We start from the raw sequence: 22,376 nt of genomic DNA, 5'->3' as shown, positions 1-22,376 counted from the left end.
CTCTTCCCACTTAATCTGCTGCCACCGTCCCGCAGCACCTGTGTGACAGCAAGAACTATCGCTCCAGGTCAATGAGGGGGCAGCTAGTTTGAACCTTGCTCAGAATGAGGGATTGAGGGGCGCCTGGGTGGCTCAGTCGTTGAGCGTCTGCTTTCGACTCAGGTGGTGATCTCTGGGTCCTGGGATCGAGCCCCGCATCGGGCTCCCTGCTCCTTGGGAAACCTGCTTCTCCCTCTCCCGCTTCCTCTGCTTGTGTTCCCTCTCTTGCTGTCTCTCTCTCTCTCTCTCTGTCAAATAAATAAATAAAATCTTAAAAAAAAAAAAAGAATGAGGGATTGAGGCCATCACCATTTTGAAGCTGTGAGTTCTCCTCACGTAATTTTCAGCATCAGGTTTGCCAAGCAAATCAACACCCTGAAAACAAAAAAACAAAACAGCAAGCAAAAGCTGCCTGCCCCCTAAGAGAATGCCATTGTTCAAGAACTGGCAGCTCCACAGGTATCTTTCTATCTTTATACTATTGGTGCCTACTGGACCCCACACAGAAAAAAACAAACTCCTTCCCTAATGAAGGACAAGGACAACAGCAGGGAGCAAGCACACTCTTCCTAACTGGAAAGTGGAGAATGATTTTTAAAATGCCGTGTTGACTTTCTGGCAGCCTTTTAGTAACGTGTAGGTAGGAGGGCACAGAACTTCAGATAAACAAGTACTGGGCTAGTACTGTCTGTAGAGCTTGCTTCTGGAATGTCTTGGGGGTAGCATGTGGAGATTTAGGGGATGAGGGTGTCTTTTTCAAAGGCAGCTATCGGAGTAAGTTATGTAAACAGCCTAACCAGTAATGACCTGGAGCTAAGTATCTGCCTGAGAAAAATGGATAGAAGTTGAACTCTCATCGGCTCTAAGTGACCTTCAGAGAAGACCTATCAGAGCATACATAGCCACAGCCCCATCTTTGGCTCTGCTTGGATTTACAGGCATGTCCCCTTCATTCTGGCAAAAGACAGGAGCATCATTACATCCGGGCTTGTTTTATGATGCCTCATGGAAACAGCTGCGTTGCCTGTCTTTGTGTGGATACAGTCTTGTAAAAATGAAAATCGCCATGGCAACAGCTGCAGCCACTTATTACAGAGCAGTGGAAGGGACGCTGATATTTGTGAGGAAAGCTATGCTCTCAGAATGATGCGTCCCTTACAATGAAGTGGATTTTTCCCACTAACATTTCCATTTTTAAAAAACAAAAAGGTATCAGAATGTGTTCAAAAGAAATTTACTAGGGAACTGGAGCGCTCAGAGAATTGGTGGGCAGAAGTGGAGCCTTGGATCTGTGGCCCCTGAGTTAAAATCCAACTGTTCGTTCCTAGCTCTCAATACTGGGAATCTGGGAGGGCCGTGCTCGTTGTTTTCAAGCCCCCTAAAATGCCACTCCAAAATCGCTTCATAGCAGTAACAGTTATGATTAGAATTAATTGAGGCCAGTTTTTCTGCGTCTTTCATCACCTCACCTTTCTTTGAGCTTTGAGGAACCTCTAAATCTGAGACTATAGAAACCAATTTGTTTCCATCTCAGTCAGTAAGTGTGAAATAGTTTAAGAGTAAGCTTCCGCTTACTTTTAACTCAGTTCTGAGATAAAGTAACGTCTTTCATGGGCTCATGCTAAATAAAGGTTCTGGCGCTTTCTTTTTGCTGAGCTTCAAGAAAGGGAGTGAAGAGGATGGCTAGCGAAGAAAGATTTTTGCCATGACATGTGTTCAAGACTTATACATCATTGGGGGAATGTCTGTACATTGAGTGTTGAATGAGTTTTTCATATTCCCTAAGAATGATATCACATCATTTTAATGATCTCATAGAGCATGTCCTTGATGGAAGCAGCCAGATAATTCAACAGGAAGTGTCTAACTATGAAGGAAAAACAAAGTAATGTCAATATAGGGTAATTCTCTCTCACAAGGTTCAAATCCCTTAAATCAAAGTTATTCCATACGTTTTCAGTTGTGGGCCCTAAAACTTGAGAGTGTACATTTTACCACCAAAATGATATTTCATCCAAACTGTGCTGAACTATGTCATGCCCTGGATTGTTTTCCTCCCATCACTCAGAAGAAGAAGAGAAACCCGTGGAGAAAGTGTTTGCCCTGGGCTATAGTAAACATATTGCAAAAGGCTCCATCTCATCCTATTCCAGAAAATGACTGAGAAAACAAAAAACCTTCCCCCTTTAAGTTCAGCCACAAGGGATCGTTTTATTTTTCCTAAAGGACAAGGTAGCATGTTAGAATCTATTGTGCAGTAAGCAGTATATCCCGTCTCTCTCCTTTCTGCTGCCAAGTTTGTTTCCCATTTCATCCAACCAAGAACTGTTCCACACAAGTAAGCCAGAATTTCGGATGAGAATACCAGTTGATGGGCTCTTTCCAGAGAAGTCTTCACTGCTCTTTGATTACCCACATTTATCCCACATTTCACTTGCCCTGGCAATCAGGGTTAGTTTTTCAGTCAATATGAGTTTCAGTTCAATGCTCATAAGACCTCTCCTTCTCTCTCTCTCTGTCTCTCTCTCTCTCATTTCTACACTTTATTCACACTGCCCTAATCAATTTATTCTTGATATTGCATCACATCTTAGTTGAGAAACTCAAGAGGAATGTAATTCTAACAACTTTATTTTCCCTAAACCAGGCAAGAGTGAAGGACGTGCTGATTTAAATTCTGATGCAGGAAGGGGAAGTTGAAAGGAATGCAGCAATGAAGAAGGGGGATAATCAGTGTCTTCATAAAGAAGTCAGTACATCTGCCTGGATATGGTAGCCTTAGGCAGATGTTTGATAAGAGTAGAGAAGAGATCACCATCTGGCATGAGATGCATCTTAGTACAATGAATTTCTCATTTAATAAATGTTTCCAATGCTGAACCACCTCTGAAGCCTAGGGAATATGGTTCTGTTGGGGGAATCTTGGATTCGCAAGAAACATCAGGTCCACCAGCTCTACTTAAAGCCTCTGTTGGTGTGCCTAGGTTCACAAGGAACCAGTGCCCCGAACCCTTGTGTATTTCGAAGCACAAGTCAGCTCAAAGAGAACTTATCAAGGCTCCCATTTCTATGTAGTCAGCCTAGATGTCCCCAGGTTCACTTGGGTGGTATAGGTTTCCATCATTTTGCCCCCAGAGGAGTCTCCTTTTGGTAATATATTCCATTTTGATAGAAAAATGTTTTAATTATTTGTAAAATTTAGTAGCAGCCAAAAACAGATACTCAACTTCCTGCCAGATAATAAGCAAAACATTCTACCTTTCAAACAGAAACATTTTGTTAAGCCTAGGGGAAAGTCTGGAGGAAAGCAACCCTGCTCCAGTTCAGTTTCAATAGCTCTTGGGGCCACTTTTTATTGTTATTTATTTATTTATTTTTGTTGGTTTACTATTAAATAAATACACAAAGAAGGAAGTAAAGAAATATGTAGATACAAGTTAAACTAGACAGGTTAAAGACCTAACCCGTAGAGACTACCTAAGAAAAGCACTCACCCATTGGGGCCACCACATATAACTAACCTTTTGTCGATGTACGAACTTGCCAACATACAGTTTACTGGGTAGCAGCAAGGGAGAGGGCAACATAGGAGGTCTGGAACCGGATTGTAATGCCCGTCCTACCACTTGCTCACCACATGACTTTGGCCATGTAGCTTAACCTTCCTCAATTTCCTCAATTTCTCCTTGTAATACATAGATAGTATTATCTCTCTTCGGGATTATTGTGAGGATTACAAATAATGTATACAAAATGCATATCACAGTTCTGGCTTGCAAGAGACCCTCAATAAATAGCAGCTATTAACATTGCAATGTAAAAAGCACAAAGTCCAAGAGAATTTTAACACTGAACATATTGCAGAAACAGACCACACAGGCTTTCCGAATTCAGTATTTAACACTCTAAAATTAAGCTGGCATTGCACAGACTGGTCCCTCAATTTACCAACAAACTATCTTTTTATATCTTATTAGTTTATTCCATTATGGTTTGAAAGCCAGAAATTCTTTTTTCTCTTTCTCATCGTTTTGGTAACTTACTGCTTAAGTTCCTTTTTTAAAAAAATCCAGAATTTTAAAGGCTAAGCATTTTTGGTATAAACAATGTAACAGAACCAGTGCCCTCCTTCTCCTCACTACCACCTACACAGACTGCTTGGTCTCAGAGCCAAGGTCAATCAGGAAATTCCCAGGCAATAGACGGCAGAGGCATTTGTCCGCTCTTCCTACACCTTCCATTTCATTATAGTCCCTGAGTTCTGGCATCAGGTCTGCAGGGATTATCATACTTTCCCTGTGATGATGTTACCTTGGCCTTTACTATCACATTCCATAAGCATTTATGGTGCTATAATCTCTAATTATGCACTGACCTCCTCCTGATGAAGTTTCATTAGCATTAGGTGCTAAAGCAGGCTTTTCACACACAAAAACAGGGATTTCGCTATTTCTCAGCATAAGACTTTTTGGAGCTTCTGTCTCTCTTACACACACACACACACACACACACACACACACACACACACACACAACACCCCGTTAATGAATATGAATGCAGCCACAGTCCTTTATTATTTTCATCTAAATGGCATTCTCCTCTCCTATCACTGGCTCACCTCTGTTTCCATTTGGATGCTTTCTAACAATGGCCCTAAGGCATTTTTTAAAACTGGAATTTACCAAGAAGGTGGTAATACATTTGAATAAAAATCTAATGAATATACTTAATCTAGAGGAGACAGTAGGTATAATTATTGAATTCTGCCCTTTTTCTCAAAGACTTTGCAATTTCAATGTAACCTTAGGCCCAAGAAGTACAGTTCAACACTAGCCAGGAGCGCACCTATTAAACGGGTAGAAGAGTAATTCTATTCTTCGCCTCCTGACACACCCTGGCTATGTGCTTCTTCCTTTAACCCATTTTGGAAATGGATACCTGCATCCCTCCTGCTTTTTATTGCCATTGTGTTACTTATTTCATAATTTAGCCCTCAAGGGACATCCCTCCCCTAAATTTCTGGGGGAGCTTCAGCCCCTTTGTCCCATTTGTTCTCGTAACCTATAAACAAAGACAAGATCTTTTGAAGATCTTCCCATGGGCACACTGAACCAAGCCCGCTGTGTCTCACACGTTCTGGTGGACCTACAGAAAGCCAAGCCTTGGTAGTGGTGGTGACAGTGAGGCTTGGCATGCGACTTTGGATGTGTTCAATCAATAACATTGACATAAGCTAAACCACGAAAAGGAAGTAGGATTGATCCAGGCCACATGTTAACTTATGCTTCATGGTGTTAGCTGTTATAATTCCTAACTCTGTCATTTACTACTGTGCAAATATAACTCTCAAAACCTCAACTTTCTATCCAGATATACTTAGGTGTCGGGAATTGCCATGCTTTTTGACCTGTCATTATTCCCTTATGTTCTTCTGTACATTGCCTGCTAGCCCAGAGCAGCCATATATAGTCCCTACCCCAGCAGGATATGTGTACAAAAGGGCTGTGACTTAGGTATAAGTTTTCCTCCATTACCAAGGTGCTCCTGTTTCCTGTGCCTTGCATTGGTTGTCTGATTCTCCGTCTTGTCTTCCCTTCTGCAGATTCACTGTTTGACTCAACTTTTAACCACCCCCTCCTAGTTCCACCATTAGTATATATGTACCCATGCGTCAGTGGTTTTTAACCTTCTTGAGGTCATGAACTAAATGGAGAAGGTGATGAAAGTTAAGGAATCCCTTTCCAGAAAAGTTCCTGTGTGGATTTATGTTGGGTTCACATCCCTGGACTCCTTGAATCATTGATTTCCCAGGCCCCTTGTTGGCTGTTTATGTACTCACTGTGGCTTGCTTAAACTGGTTCTAATGTAAAGCCTTCCCCTGATGTCCCTTCACCCCAGTCCCTGACCAAATCATCCAGCTTGCATGTTCCCCAAGCCTCTGAGCTGTTGTCTGCCTAAATGTGCAAAAATCATTCTCCTGATCCTTCAAGACTACTTCAGGGCCCAGGGTGTTAGCTCCTGGTGCTGAACAGTAGCTTGTACTCCTCCATAGCTCAGCGATGGCCTTGGTAAATGAAGTGTTTATCCTATGCTTGGCTTCTGACTCCACTCTTAGTAACTATCTTTACTGCATGGGGTAAGAAAGGCCTATTAATTGCTTGAGTTAGGAATCTCCTAATTCTTACAGGTTGTATTGGTTTGAGATTCAATTATACTTCATAGTCCATGTTTTTATCCCAGGTAAAGTTGTGTCCTAAAGATCTACTATCAAAAATGAATCTTCTGTGAAACTTAAGGATTCGGCAATATTTACTTGATAACAACTACTAGACACATATAGTGTAATATGAAAACATTGTGTAGAAGCAAAACTTTGGTGGAACTTGTTGGTCTGTAGGTCCCATGCTTCAAACACAAAATTGAAATCTGTGGCAGTGAGGCAACTATCTTGGTAAAATACATTAGTTTAAGAAGATAACTATGTGCTTTGCCCCCATTTTAGGAGGCAAAGTATTTTCTTCCTTGAACTCAAGCAAAATTATCTTTAACTCTAAGGGTGCAGATTCTTAATTAAATTCATTTGTGGTTTGGGGCCCAGAAACTCACTTAAACGTTAATAAATAGAAGAGCAGGGAAAAGGGTCTGGGAGAATGAGCCGATCTCTGCAAATATTTTCCAGGAGTTGCCTTGTCGTCAGGTAAAACTCTGTCAGGCTGTCTCAGGAAACCACTTATAATGGGAGTGGGATTTGTCTAATGTGGGAATGAAAGGCACTCAGATTAGGAAGGCAGCCCATTGTCTATGAAAAGTCCTTTGACCCAGCCAGAGGAAACTAGCATTTCATTCAGCCGCTCTCTGTCCTCAGCACACAGCGTGTCTGAAACACTGCAGACCCCAAGGCAAGCAAGTGCCTGTTTTCAGATTCTTCTTTATCTCTGTGTAGCATGCAGTGAGCTGTGAATTGGTGATCGCCATAAAAGCAAACTCCACTGGTTTCATGATTTTTCCTTGATTGTTGCTAATCAGCAATCCCACACAACTTCATTAGACACCCTCTGTTCGTGAACTTTTTTTGCCTTCGGTATAGCAACAGGACTTCTGTGGTATGTCTACATTTGTGTCCCCTTCTCTGGCAAGACTGCTAGAAGTTCAGCTCCATTGGATTTGCAAGACAACCATGGGTCTTTTGTGCTTAGTTATGGTTAACGATTTACATGCATCTCCTTGTTTGATACTATCCCAGCAGCCTTCTGCTCTACAGGCCTCATTAAGAAAAAGATGAATTCAGTATTTGATCTAACTCTAAATGTATTGCTCATTTCACCCCCAGAAGATTCTTATGATGTTCTGACACATTAACTGGAGTTCCTAAATACCTCCATCTTCCTAGAAATAGAGCTCAGTTTTTATCAGCTTCTTTTGAGCAAATGGTGAACCATATAGCAATCATTCCAACAATAATACTAATACAAATAACAGTAACAACAGTAATAGCAGCCAGCATTTATGGGGTGCTTTCTATGTTCCAGGTAGACACTTTGACACAGGTAATATTGACACAGTTAATCCCGCTCTGTAAAGGAGGCGTAATTGTTATCATCACCATTTTTCAGGTGAAGGCCCTGAAACATGGATAAGTAATTACTATAAAGAGACAGAAGTCACCATGTGGGAACACAGGGTGAACAACCGCATAGGATGATGGACCTGAGCTGGTGTTGGTGTGAATGCCAAGATATTAAAGCCATTTAATATGGAAGAGGGGTCTCCATGAAAAAATCCTGGCCTGGAAGCAGCACCAGGTTGTCAGCAAAGCTCCTCATACTGAAATGAATACACTACCTAATGCAATTTTTTTTTCTTACAAATTACAATTAGAAGTCCTAAAATCTCAGCCTCCTGAGAGTGGTCTTTTCTTCATTCCTCTGAAGGTGAAACACTTGTTGAGTTATTTATCTGTAGACACACTCAGGTGATAGATCCCGATGTTCCCACTTTCTTGCCTGCGTTGTACACAGACTTGCAACTGATGAGATCTGAGTTGAATATCTGCTGCTCCATTTACTAGTGAGTTACCTTGGGCAAATGATTTACACTCCCTGAGTCGGTGTATCTCCAAAATGCCAATGCTTTCTTCATTAGATTGTTGGAAGGATTGAATGAGGTGAAACATATGAGGTTATTCAATCTAAGCCGTAATTCCCTCATCTATAAAATGAAAATCACAATAGCACTTACTTTAGGGGGTCCTGTGATGGTTGAATGAGATAATGCTTATAAAAATGCTTACCATAGTGCTTTACGCCTAGTGAATGCTCCATAGTAAGAATACAGGAAATAGTAAGTATTTGGAGTGCTGAATAAATGTTGGAGCCCCTGACCCCCTTCTCCATTTCAACCTTGGGGATTAATATTTGGTCCTGCTTGCACCTGTTAATGATTATATTTTAATTTGAACTAGATTTCCATCTTTAGTGGCTATTAGCCTACTTTTCTATATCTTTTTATATCTATTATGACTAAAAGTTTCACATATCACAGTACTCTTTGGAGCTAAGATTTCATTAGTGAGGATTAAAAGAATTGAAAAGTAGGAGAAAGGGTTGAAATTCCCATTAGATCATAAGAATTAGCCTCTCTCTTTTTTAAATAGGCTCACAGTAGTGGGATTCAAATTCCTGCTTCTGCCTCAGAAAAGAAAGAGAGAAAACAAAATAAAAGAAGAGTATTTGCAAGTTACTTTTATCTTTAAGACAATCTCAAATGCACTTTCCTCTCAATATTGGGTATAAGAGAATATTTCTCAAAGCCCACAGAGTAATTCAATTCTGACAAGACTTTTCAGACTAAATTGCAAAGTAATTTAAGATCTCCTTTCAAAGAAAATGCACACATAATTCATAACAAACCTCCTTTAACTCTTCTTCCCTTTTAACCAATTTTAAACTCAGGGCTCTCTTTGTCACCTTAAAGTTGGAACTTAATGGAGCAGAGCCACTTAGGAATCTGTCAAAGGCTTTATTCCGTGCTAAAATTTGTAACTGTTCTTGATGTCATTATCAACCCAGCTCCAAACTAAATCATCGGTGCCTTCATTGTGTCCCCATTGCAGGACAGTACTGCTTCTTACTCACTAAGTGCTTTGCCATTTCCAGTGGCAGGATTTGGATTAGCGCAGAAAGCCAAGCACCCTACATCTCTCTCCTGGTATTCTTGGAGGAAGTTGGAAAATAATAGGTAACAAATCAATAACTCTTGGGGTGAGAGGTCCCTAGAGGCCACATTATCCAATATGCAGTGCATGGATTTTCTCCACAGCACCCTGGGAAAGTAACTCTTTCATTCTATGCTTAAGTATCTCCAACAACAGAGAACTAACTACCCTTTCCTAGAACCCATTTCCTTTTGTGTCGGAGCTAAAAATTAGGAAATTTTGTATTCAGATATAAAGCTAAAATCTTTCTCCCTATGATGTTTTTACTTTTGGGCTTTATCTTGCCTCTGGAAACCCCAAAAACAAGGCCAGTCCTTCCTCTGCATGACTACATTGCAAATGCTCACTGAAGCTATTTCTACTAAATCCATCTATCTTTTAAACTCTCCTCGTTCCTTCCATCTTCCTCTTCACCACCCTACTCCTTCTCCTGTGGTCTGCTGTGGTTTGTCAGGTCTCATTCAGATAACAATCTTTCTCAGAAAAGCCTTTTCTGACCACCCTGACTAAAGCAGTTTCCCTGTCACTCTCTGTCCCATCCCCTCATGCTGCTTTATGGTTCTTTTCAACCTCTGTCATTAAATCATGTATTTATCTGCTTAGCTATTTTTTATGTTGTTTTCTCCACTGGAATGTAAGAAACGTGAGGTTAGAAGCTTTGTTGTGTTCCCTGTTAGATCTTTAGTGCCTAGAACAATATCTGCACATAGTAGGTGATTAATAAATTTGTTGATGGAGTGGATCAGTAAATTTAGCATGAGACTGTATTATTCTGGGGACAGCAATGACAGACCAACTCATACTTCCCACAGAATTCCCCTTGTCTTTTTCTTTTGTGCCAGATACCAAAATGGCAAAATATTTGTCAAGGATTTGGAAAATCACACCTTGGTATGAATTTGGATTCTCAGAGAGCAAAGTCATTGACTAAGTGGTCTTCCAGAAGCTGAAAGAGTTATTAATGTGCCCTCTGCAAACATGACTCTCCACCCTGCAGGGTTTTTGGCCCTTGGGAAGGTGAAACCTGGCGGTTCTAACTCAAGCTCAGCAAACCTCTGGCCAGAACCTCTTATTATTAAGAGGCAGCTCTTCTAACCTCCCAGGGTGCCTGGAATGCCCCCAATTCCTGAAGTCATTATGTTTTACAGCGGGTCCTCTTGACAGAGTTTCATTGGCCTTTGGCAGAACATAAGCCAGAATAATGGGCAGGCAGATGCCAGAATGAATTCCAATGTGTACACACAATTCTTGGCCCCATAAAAATCAATTCCTTATTCATAATTAAGCAACTTCTTGAGAAAGGGCAGGTTGGTACAGTTATTAAAAGATAAATAATAGATAAGGATCCACTTGTTTTATTTTTTATTTATTTATTTTTTTTTTTAAGGACCAAAAAATTTTAAACACAAAATAGTACTGTAATTAGTTTTCTTCTACTTTGTTTCTTACCTGTGACACTCAGGGCCAACTAAACAGAGGAGTTTTACAAATTTTCATTGCCCCTCTATGTTGTGTTTCTCCTTAAAAATGTATCTTTAAGAGCGGAAAGACAAAGCAATTCTAGATAGGAAGTAAAAGCTAGAAGCACCCTGATGTAAAGGTCACAAGCTGTGTCATCCTGTGGGCCTTTTCCTGTTTGCCAACTTGGGTTTAAGGAGCAAAGCTGCAAACAAAAGCTGATAAATGGCCCCATACTAAAAAGAGCAGCAGACTTACCCCGCAGTTAAGGCCACACCTCCCAACTAGCTTAATTGGCAACAGAATTAGCCTCATTTCCTTCAACCTCCCCACCATCTTTTTTGCCTCAAATTGGTATATAAAAGGGGTGGGGAAGGATGGGGTCATCCTTGGAGAGACTACAGTGTTTGAGGTGTGAAGCTGTTCCCTCTGTCCATCAGGGTGCTTCCTCCATCCTAAGTCAAGCGGAAGGGACTCCACTGGAAGGAATCACCCAATAGGCTAAGGCTACCTGCAGGAAGAGGCCTTGCCAGCTCATTCCTCAGTGGAGAAAACTATGGAGGGGCTAAGGCCCTCTCAAAACAGAATAAAGGAGGCAAGTTCTGGGATGTGGTTTCTTGGAGTGGGAGTACACAAGAACATGGGGACTGGCCTAGAGATCTCTAAAAGGAATTAGCTGGAATGGTCTGTGTCAGCAGGATCTGATAGCTCCCTGATTTGGTGTGTTTAGGAAGTGGCCAAGGTGAACACACCTGGCCCAGTGGTCCATGGCCCAATAAAGGGGATTGGAGGTCAAAAGAAGGATGAGAGCCACGACACCCCCCAAATGGCCCCAGATCCAAGCTGTAGCAAAGGGCTGGAACTGTACATAGCTGGCAGGGCAGATAGAAGATTGAGTGGTCGCTGTGAGGGGATTCTCAGCAAAATACAGGTGCTACCATATCAGCAGAGGTCTCTAAGAGAGGGGTTGAGCAGGAACAAGCTTGGTCCCCCATCCCTCCTCTGTGCCTCCAACACCAGGGGACACTGGTGCCCACAAGTGTGTTAGAGGAACACCTCTTCTGCCCCTCCTCCCTTCCAAGTCATCCTGCCTGCTGCTCTAGAATATTCTGCAGGGCAAAGAAGAATCCTGCTTTGAAGATTTAGGTTTTAAGCTAGACTGTACCAAATCTTAATAACTAAAAGGAATTGAATAATGGAATTTGGCTAAGACATCATTAATGGAACTGCATACCCACACAAAGAAGGATTTGACGTAGTACAGCTGGAAGCAGTAATTGGAAAAAAAAATAAACTACTTCATATATATAACCCAACTAATCAGGAATTCTATAATAAACTGGTGTCAGCAGTTAGAAATTTTTTGCGAGGGATTAAAGATTTGGTAGAGAAAAATGGTAGGTCCTTTTGTAGATCTTTGGCTATAGTAGTCATTTTCTCATTTTTTTCTTTAATGATTACATTAATAAATATTCTGAAAGGGAAATGATATGTTTGCTTAATATTTTCCTTTTGAAAGTTTTTGAGTGACATTGATTTCTTGTTAACAAAAGAATTGAGACTATCCTGGGGGCTAGGAGAAGCAGGTTGTCCCGGCCAGGCACCCAGGACAGAGAGTAGACTGTGGGAGCTGGGAGGGCCAGTGAAAGAATAGTTGCCCGGGAGCAGGATGTTGTTGGGTAGTTTAAGTGAGTAAGTGTGAGGCAAAATATTTTAGCAGTAGCAGTGAAAAATAACAAAGTGAATGGTGTTAGAAACCAGGCAATCTTGAGAAAGATTGTAAGAACCAGGAGAGAGAAGACTGGGTAGGATCCAAAATGGGAAGAAGGTCAGAGTCATGAGTCATGGAGGGGATGGCACTGGTGGCAGGAATGGTGGTACCATTTATAGAACACTTTCCCTGCATTATATCATTTTCACTTCCAGCGTAATTGCAATACCTTCTTCTCTTCCTCCTCCTTTTCTTCTTGCTCTCTCCTTCTTCTTCTTCTTCATCGCTAGTATTTACTGAGCATAGGTGTCATACACCATTCTACAAAAAACAATTTGTAAGATCAAATGGTCCCTGACGCTCCATGATCCTAGACCAGGGACGAGTCCAGGCAGGTGTCAGAGAGGTGATGGACATCTCAGTTCTGTTTCAGTTGAGGTGCTGATTGGACATCTAGTTTGAGATACTTGTTTTAGAAGTAAACCAAACTGTCAGTTCAAAAGAGAGGAAAAGAGAGAGAAAGGAAGGAGGAGCAGGGGGAAGAATGGGTTATTTGAAGAAGGATGATTTACTTAAGAAATGCTTGTCTACTTCTTACTATGTTACAGGTGCCATTTCAAGTGCTTTACAAACATTAATTCATTGAATCCTTGTAGCAACTTATGTGATAGTTACTATTGTTATCATCCTCATTTTATGGGAAACTAAGGCGCATATAAATTAAGTAACTTGCTCAAGGTCACACGGGCAATAAGTGGGAGAACTGAGATTTGAACCCAGATCCCAGATTCAGATTCTATACTCTCAATACTACCTAAGCTGCCAAGTGACTTCCCTGAAGGAACATCGTAAAGATTAAATAATGGGATGTTGAGAAACACCAGAGTTGCGATCCTCTCTGTGAACTTTAAATGGTACAGTGAGCAACATGATCCTTATTCATGTTGCTTTCATCAAAGGAATTGGGATAGTTCATCCATTTCAGAATTTTTGAATAAAAGATGCTGCCCACATTTATTTCTGAGAACGGATATAATATACTATCATCAAACTCATTTTTGCTGAATAATCTTTTCCTGAATAGAATGAATCAATAACCTGAACTTATTTCCAATTTATGACATGAATATTTAAACACCACTATGTATTTCTGCTCATAGCACTTTCAAGGATATTGGTTTCATCTAACTCAAATATTCTTTCCAGAAATATGGGGATTGTAGATCTATCTTTACTAGCTTGTGTTATAAACAATGCCTCTTCAGAGTAGTGCCCCAGAGAACAAGCACCACACAGGTTAGCAGAAAGGTTAATTCTTCTTCTTCTCCTCTCTCCCTTCCAATGTTTGCATACACGAATGGTCCAAGCATGTCCCTCAGTGCAGGGGAGGAAATATTTTCTTTTTAAGTCCAAAGGGCTGCAACTGCTGGAACAGCTATTTCTTCCTCTCTTGGGTTGAAGTTGGAAAGCTCTACATATGCTACCCAAACCCTTGTTTGTTTCCAGAAAGCACCCTCTGCAGCTGTTGCCCTACAATCCATAGGCTTAGTGTTGTAGCTGAAAACCAGAGCCCAAAGTGGTGCCTCCTTCACCAGGATTTAGAGCCCAGAAGAACAGCTTCCCAAAATCCTGGCAGTCAGGAGAGATGCAACCTGCCTGACTTTTCTTTACCTGCTCTCTTTCCCTCACTCCTCACCTGAAGCCAGAGGGCTTTGCCTACAGAACATCCAGGAGGGGTGAGCCACTTAACTAGGGATGAAGCAACACAAGCTCAGTCTCCTTGCCTGTTCTTGTCCTGAGACAGATTCCTACCCAGACTGCCAAGGACGCTCCTTTCTTTGTGGATCCATGGAGTGAAGAGCTCTGCAGTAAACAGAACAGATTTTAGCCTTACTTCAATGACCATGTCCTCCCAGGAGATCCTTCTGTTCCCACGCAAAAGTGACTAGTTCCGTGCTGCAACCTGGAAGCCTGGTAGGCCGGGAGGAGAGCCACACCCCATCTCTCTGTAGTTGGAGCTGGGGCCTGGCTCAGCCACAGCACTCTGTTCTCTGTCATTGTGAGGCTTATGGAAGTTCTTAACAGAATGATGATGATGGTGGTGATGATCGTCAGCGTTCAGTGAGTGTTTATTTTTCATGCACATAATCAGTACTCAATGAATGGCCCTACAGTCTACAAGATAAATATACAGGTTTTAAAAGTACCTCATATCCTCATGCATTTCTGGGAGATAAGTACTATTAATATTTCCATTTTACAGACTTTGAGACTGAGTCTGAGCATGATGAAATAACTTGCCCAAGGCCATAGAGCCAATAAGGGTCAGATCTCTGAAGCTCAAGTTGTCTCAAGTGTCACCTTCAGTTTGGGCTGATGAACTTAAAAGTACCCACAATGTAAATATATAAAGTCATTGCTTAATAAAGGAAATCTTGTAGGTGATGATTCATTTCAAGCCTGGCTTTTGCAGACCTCCTTCTTTCCTGTATTTCTTCTTTCTTTCCTTTCTACTTTCCAGTCGTCCTGCCTTTATTTCATTCATCTTTTTTTGGCCTGCCACGTGCCAGGCACCAGTCTGTGTCCTGGTCATATGAAGAAGAACAAGACCCAGGCCAGGCCCAGCAAAGCTCAAGTCCAGGACCCGGGCCTGAAAGCAGATTCCCATGAGAAGCCCCGAGTCTCGCAGTCTAGTGAGGTGGGGAAGAGGGTGCTGCCATCCCATACAGTGCAATCTGCTCTCTGCTTGCACACAGGAAGGTGTTGCCCATATTCCATCCAGGGATGAAATTAAAGGTTCTGGTACCTGAACTTCTGCATTTACAATCGGCGCAGCACTCAGCTATCCTGATTTGGGTTCCTGTTTTTCCTGTTTTCCTCCCAACAAGATCACTTTTTGAAGGAATAAACAAAAAATCTGCATTTTGAACTCCATAGCTCTATGATCTTAATTTCTCTGACCCTTGGTTTCTTTGTTTTATTAAAAAAAAAAAAAAAAAAGGAAGAAAAGGAGGGATAAAAATACCTGCCCTGTTTACCTGGCAGAAATGTTATAGGATCAAATGAAGTTATAAGGCAGGCTTAAAGGGGACAAAATGATATGTAAATGTGAGGACTTTTGTATATGTTTAACATGAAATTTAAGGCTGAGTGATGCCATCTAACTATCTTTACCTCCATAGGTGCCCACATACATGGTCCTTGTGTTCCAGCCATAACTAGATAGTTCTGCTTTGAAGTGTCCTCAACTCATCTGCCTTCTGGTCTTTGCTTACACTCTTTCTGCTGCCTGAAGTACCCTCTTCCCATCACTGTTGGTTGACTTGCTTCCTTGCTCAAATGCCATCTCCTCTCATCTAAAGTAGTGACTCTTGCCTCATTTGCACCACTAAATGTTACATATCTCTCAAAAAAATCATACTTAGCACCATGACTAGAGCTAGTTGTCATCTACATCTTAGGCCCCTGTGCCTAGATACGCCTTGTATATGTTCAATAAAATGTCTAGTTACTCAAATTCTGCTTCTCTTCTCTATGCCCTTTCCTGCCTGCCCCCCAACACCCTACACTTAATGCACCACCAGGCCCTTAGTGGATACCCAGTGCATACATCCTAGGGAGCTTTAGGGGCAGCACACTCAACAGACAAGTCTTCATAAGTCAAGGGAAGTTAAGTTTTTCCCTTAAGTTAAATCCAACATCACAGGGAAGAAGTATATGAAGTTTGCCTGTACCCTACTGGGTGAGGATCAGAGTGCAGGAAGAGAATATCTCCCAGAATGCAGGCTGAGAATCAGTGTGGTTACCCAGATGATTGTAGGTGACACACAGGTGAACTTTTCATCAAATGTAATAGTTACATAATCTCATGGGTATTAAGAAGAAAGAAAATTAGCACATCAAACCTATGACTTTATACATAAGTATTCTTTAATAAAAGCTCTTGCATTTGAATAAAAATGAGTTGATTTAAAGAAAAACATTACATTAGTAATGGAAGTAACATTACATATTGCTATGGCCAAATGATGTGATGATGGTACTCCAAGGTCAAGAAGTATAAGGACAGAGAAAATAATTTCTGGAGTGCAGAGGTGGAGATGGGGATGAAGAGTTACCTGTTCTATGAATCAGATCTATTGGTAGCCTCAGGAATTAATAGAATTATTCACAGAGCTGTGTTACTATGCAAAACTCTTTGTTTGGAAAAGCAGAATGCAAGTAGAATGTTTTCTCATCACTATGTTCCTTCACTGGAATGAAGAAATGTGCTGGTGAATGTTAACTCATACATCAAGCTTTGCAGTGTTGGGCACCAAGTTTCATAATGGCCGTGGGGTTATACACCCATTCTCAGGACTGTCAGATACAAAGGACCTAAATATGGGTTTGCTTTTCCATTTTTTTTCTGCAAAACACAACACTTTACAAAGAGAAAACACTTCAAAGGCAATCCTTTTCTCGCATACATTTCAAGGGCTCCATTTGAGATCCACATTCATCTTCCTTATCCAATTACATGATCAAAGTAGAAGTGTTTGGCCTACTTTAGGGGTTTAAAGACATCCAGGGAAAAACTAAGAACATTTAAAACTACTTTTTTAAGCACACATCTTCCTGTAGAAAAACTGGAATCCCCCTCCCCACCCCCTTAACTAGTCTCTAGATACAGAAAGTCAAACCAGAGAGTTAACATGCTCTAATCATCCAAACCATAAAAGATTCAGTTACATCTCTGTAAAATCCAATCTAATTTCAAGTCAGTGTGTCTAGTGTACTTTTTGCTCTCTATACTGCTACAAAGTCCCTTCCAGAGCCTATTACAAAACTCTTGATTTTCCTGATTAGTTTTAAAGACCTCATAATTAAAATAAAAACTATTTAAAAAAATGAAATGTTACTTCATTCGTCTCCCCAAAGCTACTGGTTCTAGCACATCTGTTCATTTTAATGCTACAATATGGAGTTCACATTTCTTAAAATAGGACACACCTTGTCCTTCTGGGATTTGAGGCCCTTGTTAAAAAAAATAACAAATGTGGCGTCCTCAAAAATATTTAAGTGAACGGGTTGCCTATTGGTGGATTGATTTTTCTCTATGGAAATAAATCTGTTGGCAGCCACCAGAATTGGGGTATAAAACATGACCTCGGGCAGCTGCTGCCATTTGTTTTGGTGGGAAAATGAGGGTTTTTGTCTCTCCCCAGGGGTTAATACTGTGATGCTCTAAGCATCCTCTGGGCTCTGTTTCTGAAGGGTTACACTGGAGAGGAGGAATGCTTTGTGGTTTATGACAAGATCACAGCAGAATATTTTGTGCACGCTGTGATTTGTATTGCCCATTTGTGCACAGGCCATAAAAGTGTACTTTTTATCAGGAGCATTTGTGAATATATTACAGCACTGAAGACATATGGCCACTAAATAATTCACAGTTATCTATCTCCTCAGCAGATTCCTTATACACCTACCATGTTTTAATGCCTAGTTTGCTCAGAAACAATATTCTTTATGACCCTTCCAATATAAAAATGTTTACTGACTGGCAGCAATATATGGATACCATGGGAATGGGCTGTAAGGGAAGGGAAAGCTCTCTACTTTCTCTACCTCTCCCTGTCCTCATCTGTTTCTCCTGAACTCTTCCAGCCAGCACCTAACCTCACGGGACAAGGTACCCTCCTCAGAAGGGGGTGCTAACTTTTGACTTCTGGTATTTGGGCTATAAGAGAGAAGTCACTGACTAACCTTCACCCTCTTTTCTTTCCAGTTCGATATCCATTTACAGCCCCAAGGAGAATCCAAATACATTTGATGCTGCAGCATTCTTCCAGTCCGTGGGGAATTTCCTGGGGATCTTCGCCGGCTCATTTGCAATGGGGTCTGCATATGCTGTTGTCACCGCACTGATATCCTTTGAACATGTGTGTGGAAAGCTGGGGACTGTTAAGAGCTGTACCTGGACTGTTTCTGAGGATGGACAACCTCCAGACCAAGAAAGAAATGGCTAGACAGTCTAGTTCAAATATGATACAATGCCACTGGAGCCATCTTAGTTCCCAGTCCATGAGGCATAGATTGGTACCAGCGGCAGAGGGGACCAGGATCTTTTCTTGTCCAAGGCCTGTTCTAGCACTACTGATACTGTCTGACACCAAGATAGCAACAGTCTTAAAAAACTGCCATGTAGGAAAATAGGTGGGCATGGGACATCGGGATTGGCTGTATTAGGGTCAAGAAGAAGCTTAAAAAAGTAGTTTTAAATGTTCTTAGTTTTTCCCTGGATGTCTTTAAGTGTTCTTAGTTTTTCCCTGGATGTCTTTAAACCCCGAGATCCAGGGTCAAGAACAAGACAGGATTGACTGGGAGTGATTAACTGGGTATTCTCTTCTTCCTTTTCAAACTTCTTGCAATCACTAGCTCACAGGACTGGCCAAGCCAAAAAATCACTGTGGATTTAAACAAACATCCCTAGCGACTTTACAGAAGGGGATGGGCAAGCGCGGTAGAAATGACATGTTTGCTATATCTGGACAGTTTTGTCATCTCATTCCTTCTTTTGCAGTAGTGCAGTGGAAGAATGAGCAGAGTTCCTAGAGAATTTGAGCTAGGGAATGAAGCTGGTCTAGTGAGCTGTTCAGTCAGAGCAGTTGGATGGGGCAAAAGTAAGCCAGAGTTGAGGAAGAAAGCCAGAAAACCAATGTCAAGTGTGAGGGCTTAATAGAGGCCATAAAAAGAGGCAGAACAAAGGATCAAGGACCAAAGACCTTGGGGAAAAGAGAAAGAAGAAGGGTACAAGATGTGTCAGGGATCTAGCAAAGAAAGCAAAACGTTGGGTACTTTCTCATGGGGACTGACCCAGTGAATCTCTATTCACTGAGCAGCTGCTAAAACACTAGGTTCTACTAAGAGTTTGTAACATGAGTTGGAAGATGAATAAAATATGGACTCTGTCTTCAATTAGTAACAAACTTGGAAAGACAAGCTCTACAATAAGATTTGTATAGAAGGTGGGTGCCAAAACCACAGCCAACTTATTAGGACTCTAAAAATTCAAATGTGGATGAGTCCATTGTTTCTGAAATAGTCCGATAGACTCTTGAACAGCCTATAATTCCGAAAAATAATTTGAAGAGTAACATTTACATGCAGAGAGGAATGTGGGCTTGGCCTGAAATATAGGTAGGATACAGACAAAGGCTATGCGATGAGTGGTTCAGGAGAAAACCAGCCTTCATCGAAGGGTAAGGCTGGGCTGAGAGGACCAGAATTCTCGGTTTGGTGAGCAGTGGAAGATGAGGAGACACAGGTGGGTTGGACTCACCCTGTGGAATATCTTGGAGTGTTATTCAAAGGAATCTGAGCTTCTGTCTGTAGTCTGCAATTAACTACCGAAGGTTTCTGCTCAGGAGAGTGACATACTGAAAGTCCTGTTTTTAAACAGTAAATGAGGAACTGGTTCATAGGATGAGTCAGAAAAGGATTAGACTCAAGAAAAACTGTGATGATGAACTGCGAAAGAAACATCAGGAAAGAGTCCAATGTTTAGAAGAATCTCTAGGACTAGAATAGGATTAGAAGAGGAGAGACTCAAAGGCCACTCCAGAATTTTGTCCGGGAAACCCTAGAGAATGTCAACTCCTTTGACAAAGAAATAAAGTAATTCAGAAAAGGTAGGGCTGATCTCTAATAAAAATAACGATTAATAATCTAATGATTAACATCAGTACTTATGATACACAGGCCTCTATTTGTTTTACACACTATACTTCATTCACCCTCACAACGTCCATGTCACGCAGATATTATTTTTGTTGGATACTGAAGCTTAGAAAGGATAGGGTATTACCCAGCATCATACAGCTTGTAAGTATTAAAGCCAAAATTCAAACCCAGAGATTGAAACCAAGAGACAGACCATACTTTTGATCACTGATCCCTATTTCCTCTTGATTATTAAGTGGAATTATGATGGAAGCCACATGTTGTTTTGCATAAGTAATGGTAATGATGATAGCAACATTTCGCATGTGCCAAGGCCTTTGTATGTATCTCCTCATTTGAATCAACCCTGTAAGATAGGCTATTATTATCCTCACTCTACACATAAGGAAACTGAGGCTCAAGGAGGTTAAGTAGCTACTCTGGGTCACATATCAGTAATAGCCAACACAATTATTATTACTGTAACATTTGTTGAGAACTTTACCATTTGCCAGCCGCTGTCATTAGCATTTTGCTAATGGATTTTCTCATATAGCTTTTATAAAAACACTGGGAGGAAGATACTGTTATTATCTCAATTTTACAGCTAAAGAAACTGACACATAAAGGTTAAACAACTTGTCTAAAGCCATACAGCTGAGACATTTCAGGGCTGGGATTTAAGTCCACACTTTCTGGCTCCAGAGCCTGCACTAGGTGAAAAAACTGAAATTGGAACTCTTTTCTGCTTGATATGAAGGGAAGGTATGGACACATAAGTAAACAAGTTGGCAAGGAAAGGGAAAAAATTCCTGGAGATTAGAAGTCTGCCATGGGATTGGATCAGATCTGGAAAAAAATGGTTGGAGAGAGAGAAGAGACAGGGGCTCAGTCTCAGGGGGAGGATCTGTCATACAGCACCTGATGGCCTTGCCTCTCCCAAACTCAGGCTGCAAAGGAGACAGGTGCACAGTTATTCCCTCCACCATGATGAGCCTTGATACCTTGTCCATAATGAGGTGATGCTCCTCAGGGTATAGGCTCCTGGGCTCTAGGCAAGCTTAGGTCTTGACCCAGAACTAAACTGCTTTCTGGTGAAGGTTGAAAGACACAAATGTCCTATGTCCACTTGATATCCTGTTACTCAAAGTGGTCTAAGCCTTCTCCACAACAAAGTAGAAGAGGGAATTCAGAGGAACAAACCCCACTAAAAACAAAAAGCCTGCCCTCCAAGTAATAAGAGGGAATGCTGAAAGGGTCAAAGGGCAACCTGTGTTTTCTTCCAGATAAAGAATTGCTTCCAGACGCTTACTGAATCTACGTCTGGGAAAGATGTATTACAAAACAAATTAATTTAAGTCACACTAATAGAAAAACGTATATATTCCTTGTTGCATATCTGGCACTCTTTTGAGTACTTAACACATGATAACCGGTTTATGTACCTAGGAGGTAGGTTACATGATTTTCTTCACTTTCAGACAGGGAAACCAAGGCACAAAGTGGTCAGGGGACACGTTGAAGCTGATACATTGAAGTAGAGTTGGCTCCCAGAGGCTACATTCCCAACCATGATATCATTCTGCTTCTTCTTGGCATTTTGTGCTTTCTATAATTTTGCAAAACATTCTAAACATACTTCATCTCATTTTACTCTCCACACTTGAGAGAGTAGGTATTATTCTCATTGACAATTCACATAGGATAGAAATGAGGCTCAGAGAGGTTAATATATTGCTCAGAAATCACACAGCCAGTGACTAGCAGAGCCAAGACTCAGACCTTGATCTTCCACTCCATGGGTCATGCTTTTTGCTTCCCTGCCCTACTGCTAAACATCTACATTAAGTAGAATCTCTTTAGATTTTGTCCTGAAGCATAAAAATGCAACATAACATCTCCTTATTTGTCAGGGTATTTTTTTGCCTAAGTGTGGGCACAATTGCAATGTAACCCTTTTCCATCCATCACAAATTCCTAATCATCTTCCCATAACCCATTCTCTGCATGATTTGGATCACTCTGCCTTTGCTCTATGTGCAATTTATAGGCTACTGACCAAGTGTCATCCCAGCCAAAATGAACCATTGCCTGCCAAAGGGCTGCTTACCTGACCTAGAAATAATACACCTTTTCCTCTCTCCTACTTATACTAAGATGGCATGGGTAGCTTCCCTACCACTGAACATGAATGTTCCTCCTGATCCAACTCCCATCCCCAAGAGAGGAGTCTTTTAAGGTGATCTGTCC

At 41.2% G+C, this 22,376-nt stretch overlaps 1 protein-coding gene across 6 annotated transcripts in view; it reads left to right on the top strand.

The window, feature by feature from the left end:
• SLC9A9 (solute carrier family 9 member A9) overlaps positions 1-22,376 on the top strand; it is a 707,437-nt gene that overhangs the window by 355,350 nt on the left and 329,711 nt on the right. For all 6 annotated transcript variants that reach the window (XR_003518124.1, XM_027584626.2, XM_027584627.2 and 3 more), the window contains one exon: positions 18,193-18,331. Coding sequence is in view for 5 of the 6 variants with exons in the window: in XM_027584626.2 (XP_027440427.1) it covers positions 18,193-18,331 (139 nt within the window). In the remaining variant the exon portion in view is untranslated. The remainder of the gene's footprint in view (positions 1-18,192; positions 18,332-22,376) is intronic.

This window comes from Zalophus californianus, chromosome 1 (assembly GCF_009762305.2).
Source record: "Zalophus californianus isolate mZalCal1 chromosome 1, mZalCal1.pri.v2, whole genome shotgun sequence".
Lineage (NCBI taxonomy): Eukaryota > Metazoa > Chordata > Mammalia > Carnivora > Otariidae > Zalophus > Zalophus californianus.
This window is presented reverse-complemented; position numbering and strand designations above follow the sequence as displayed.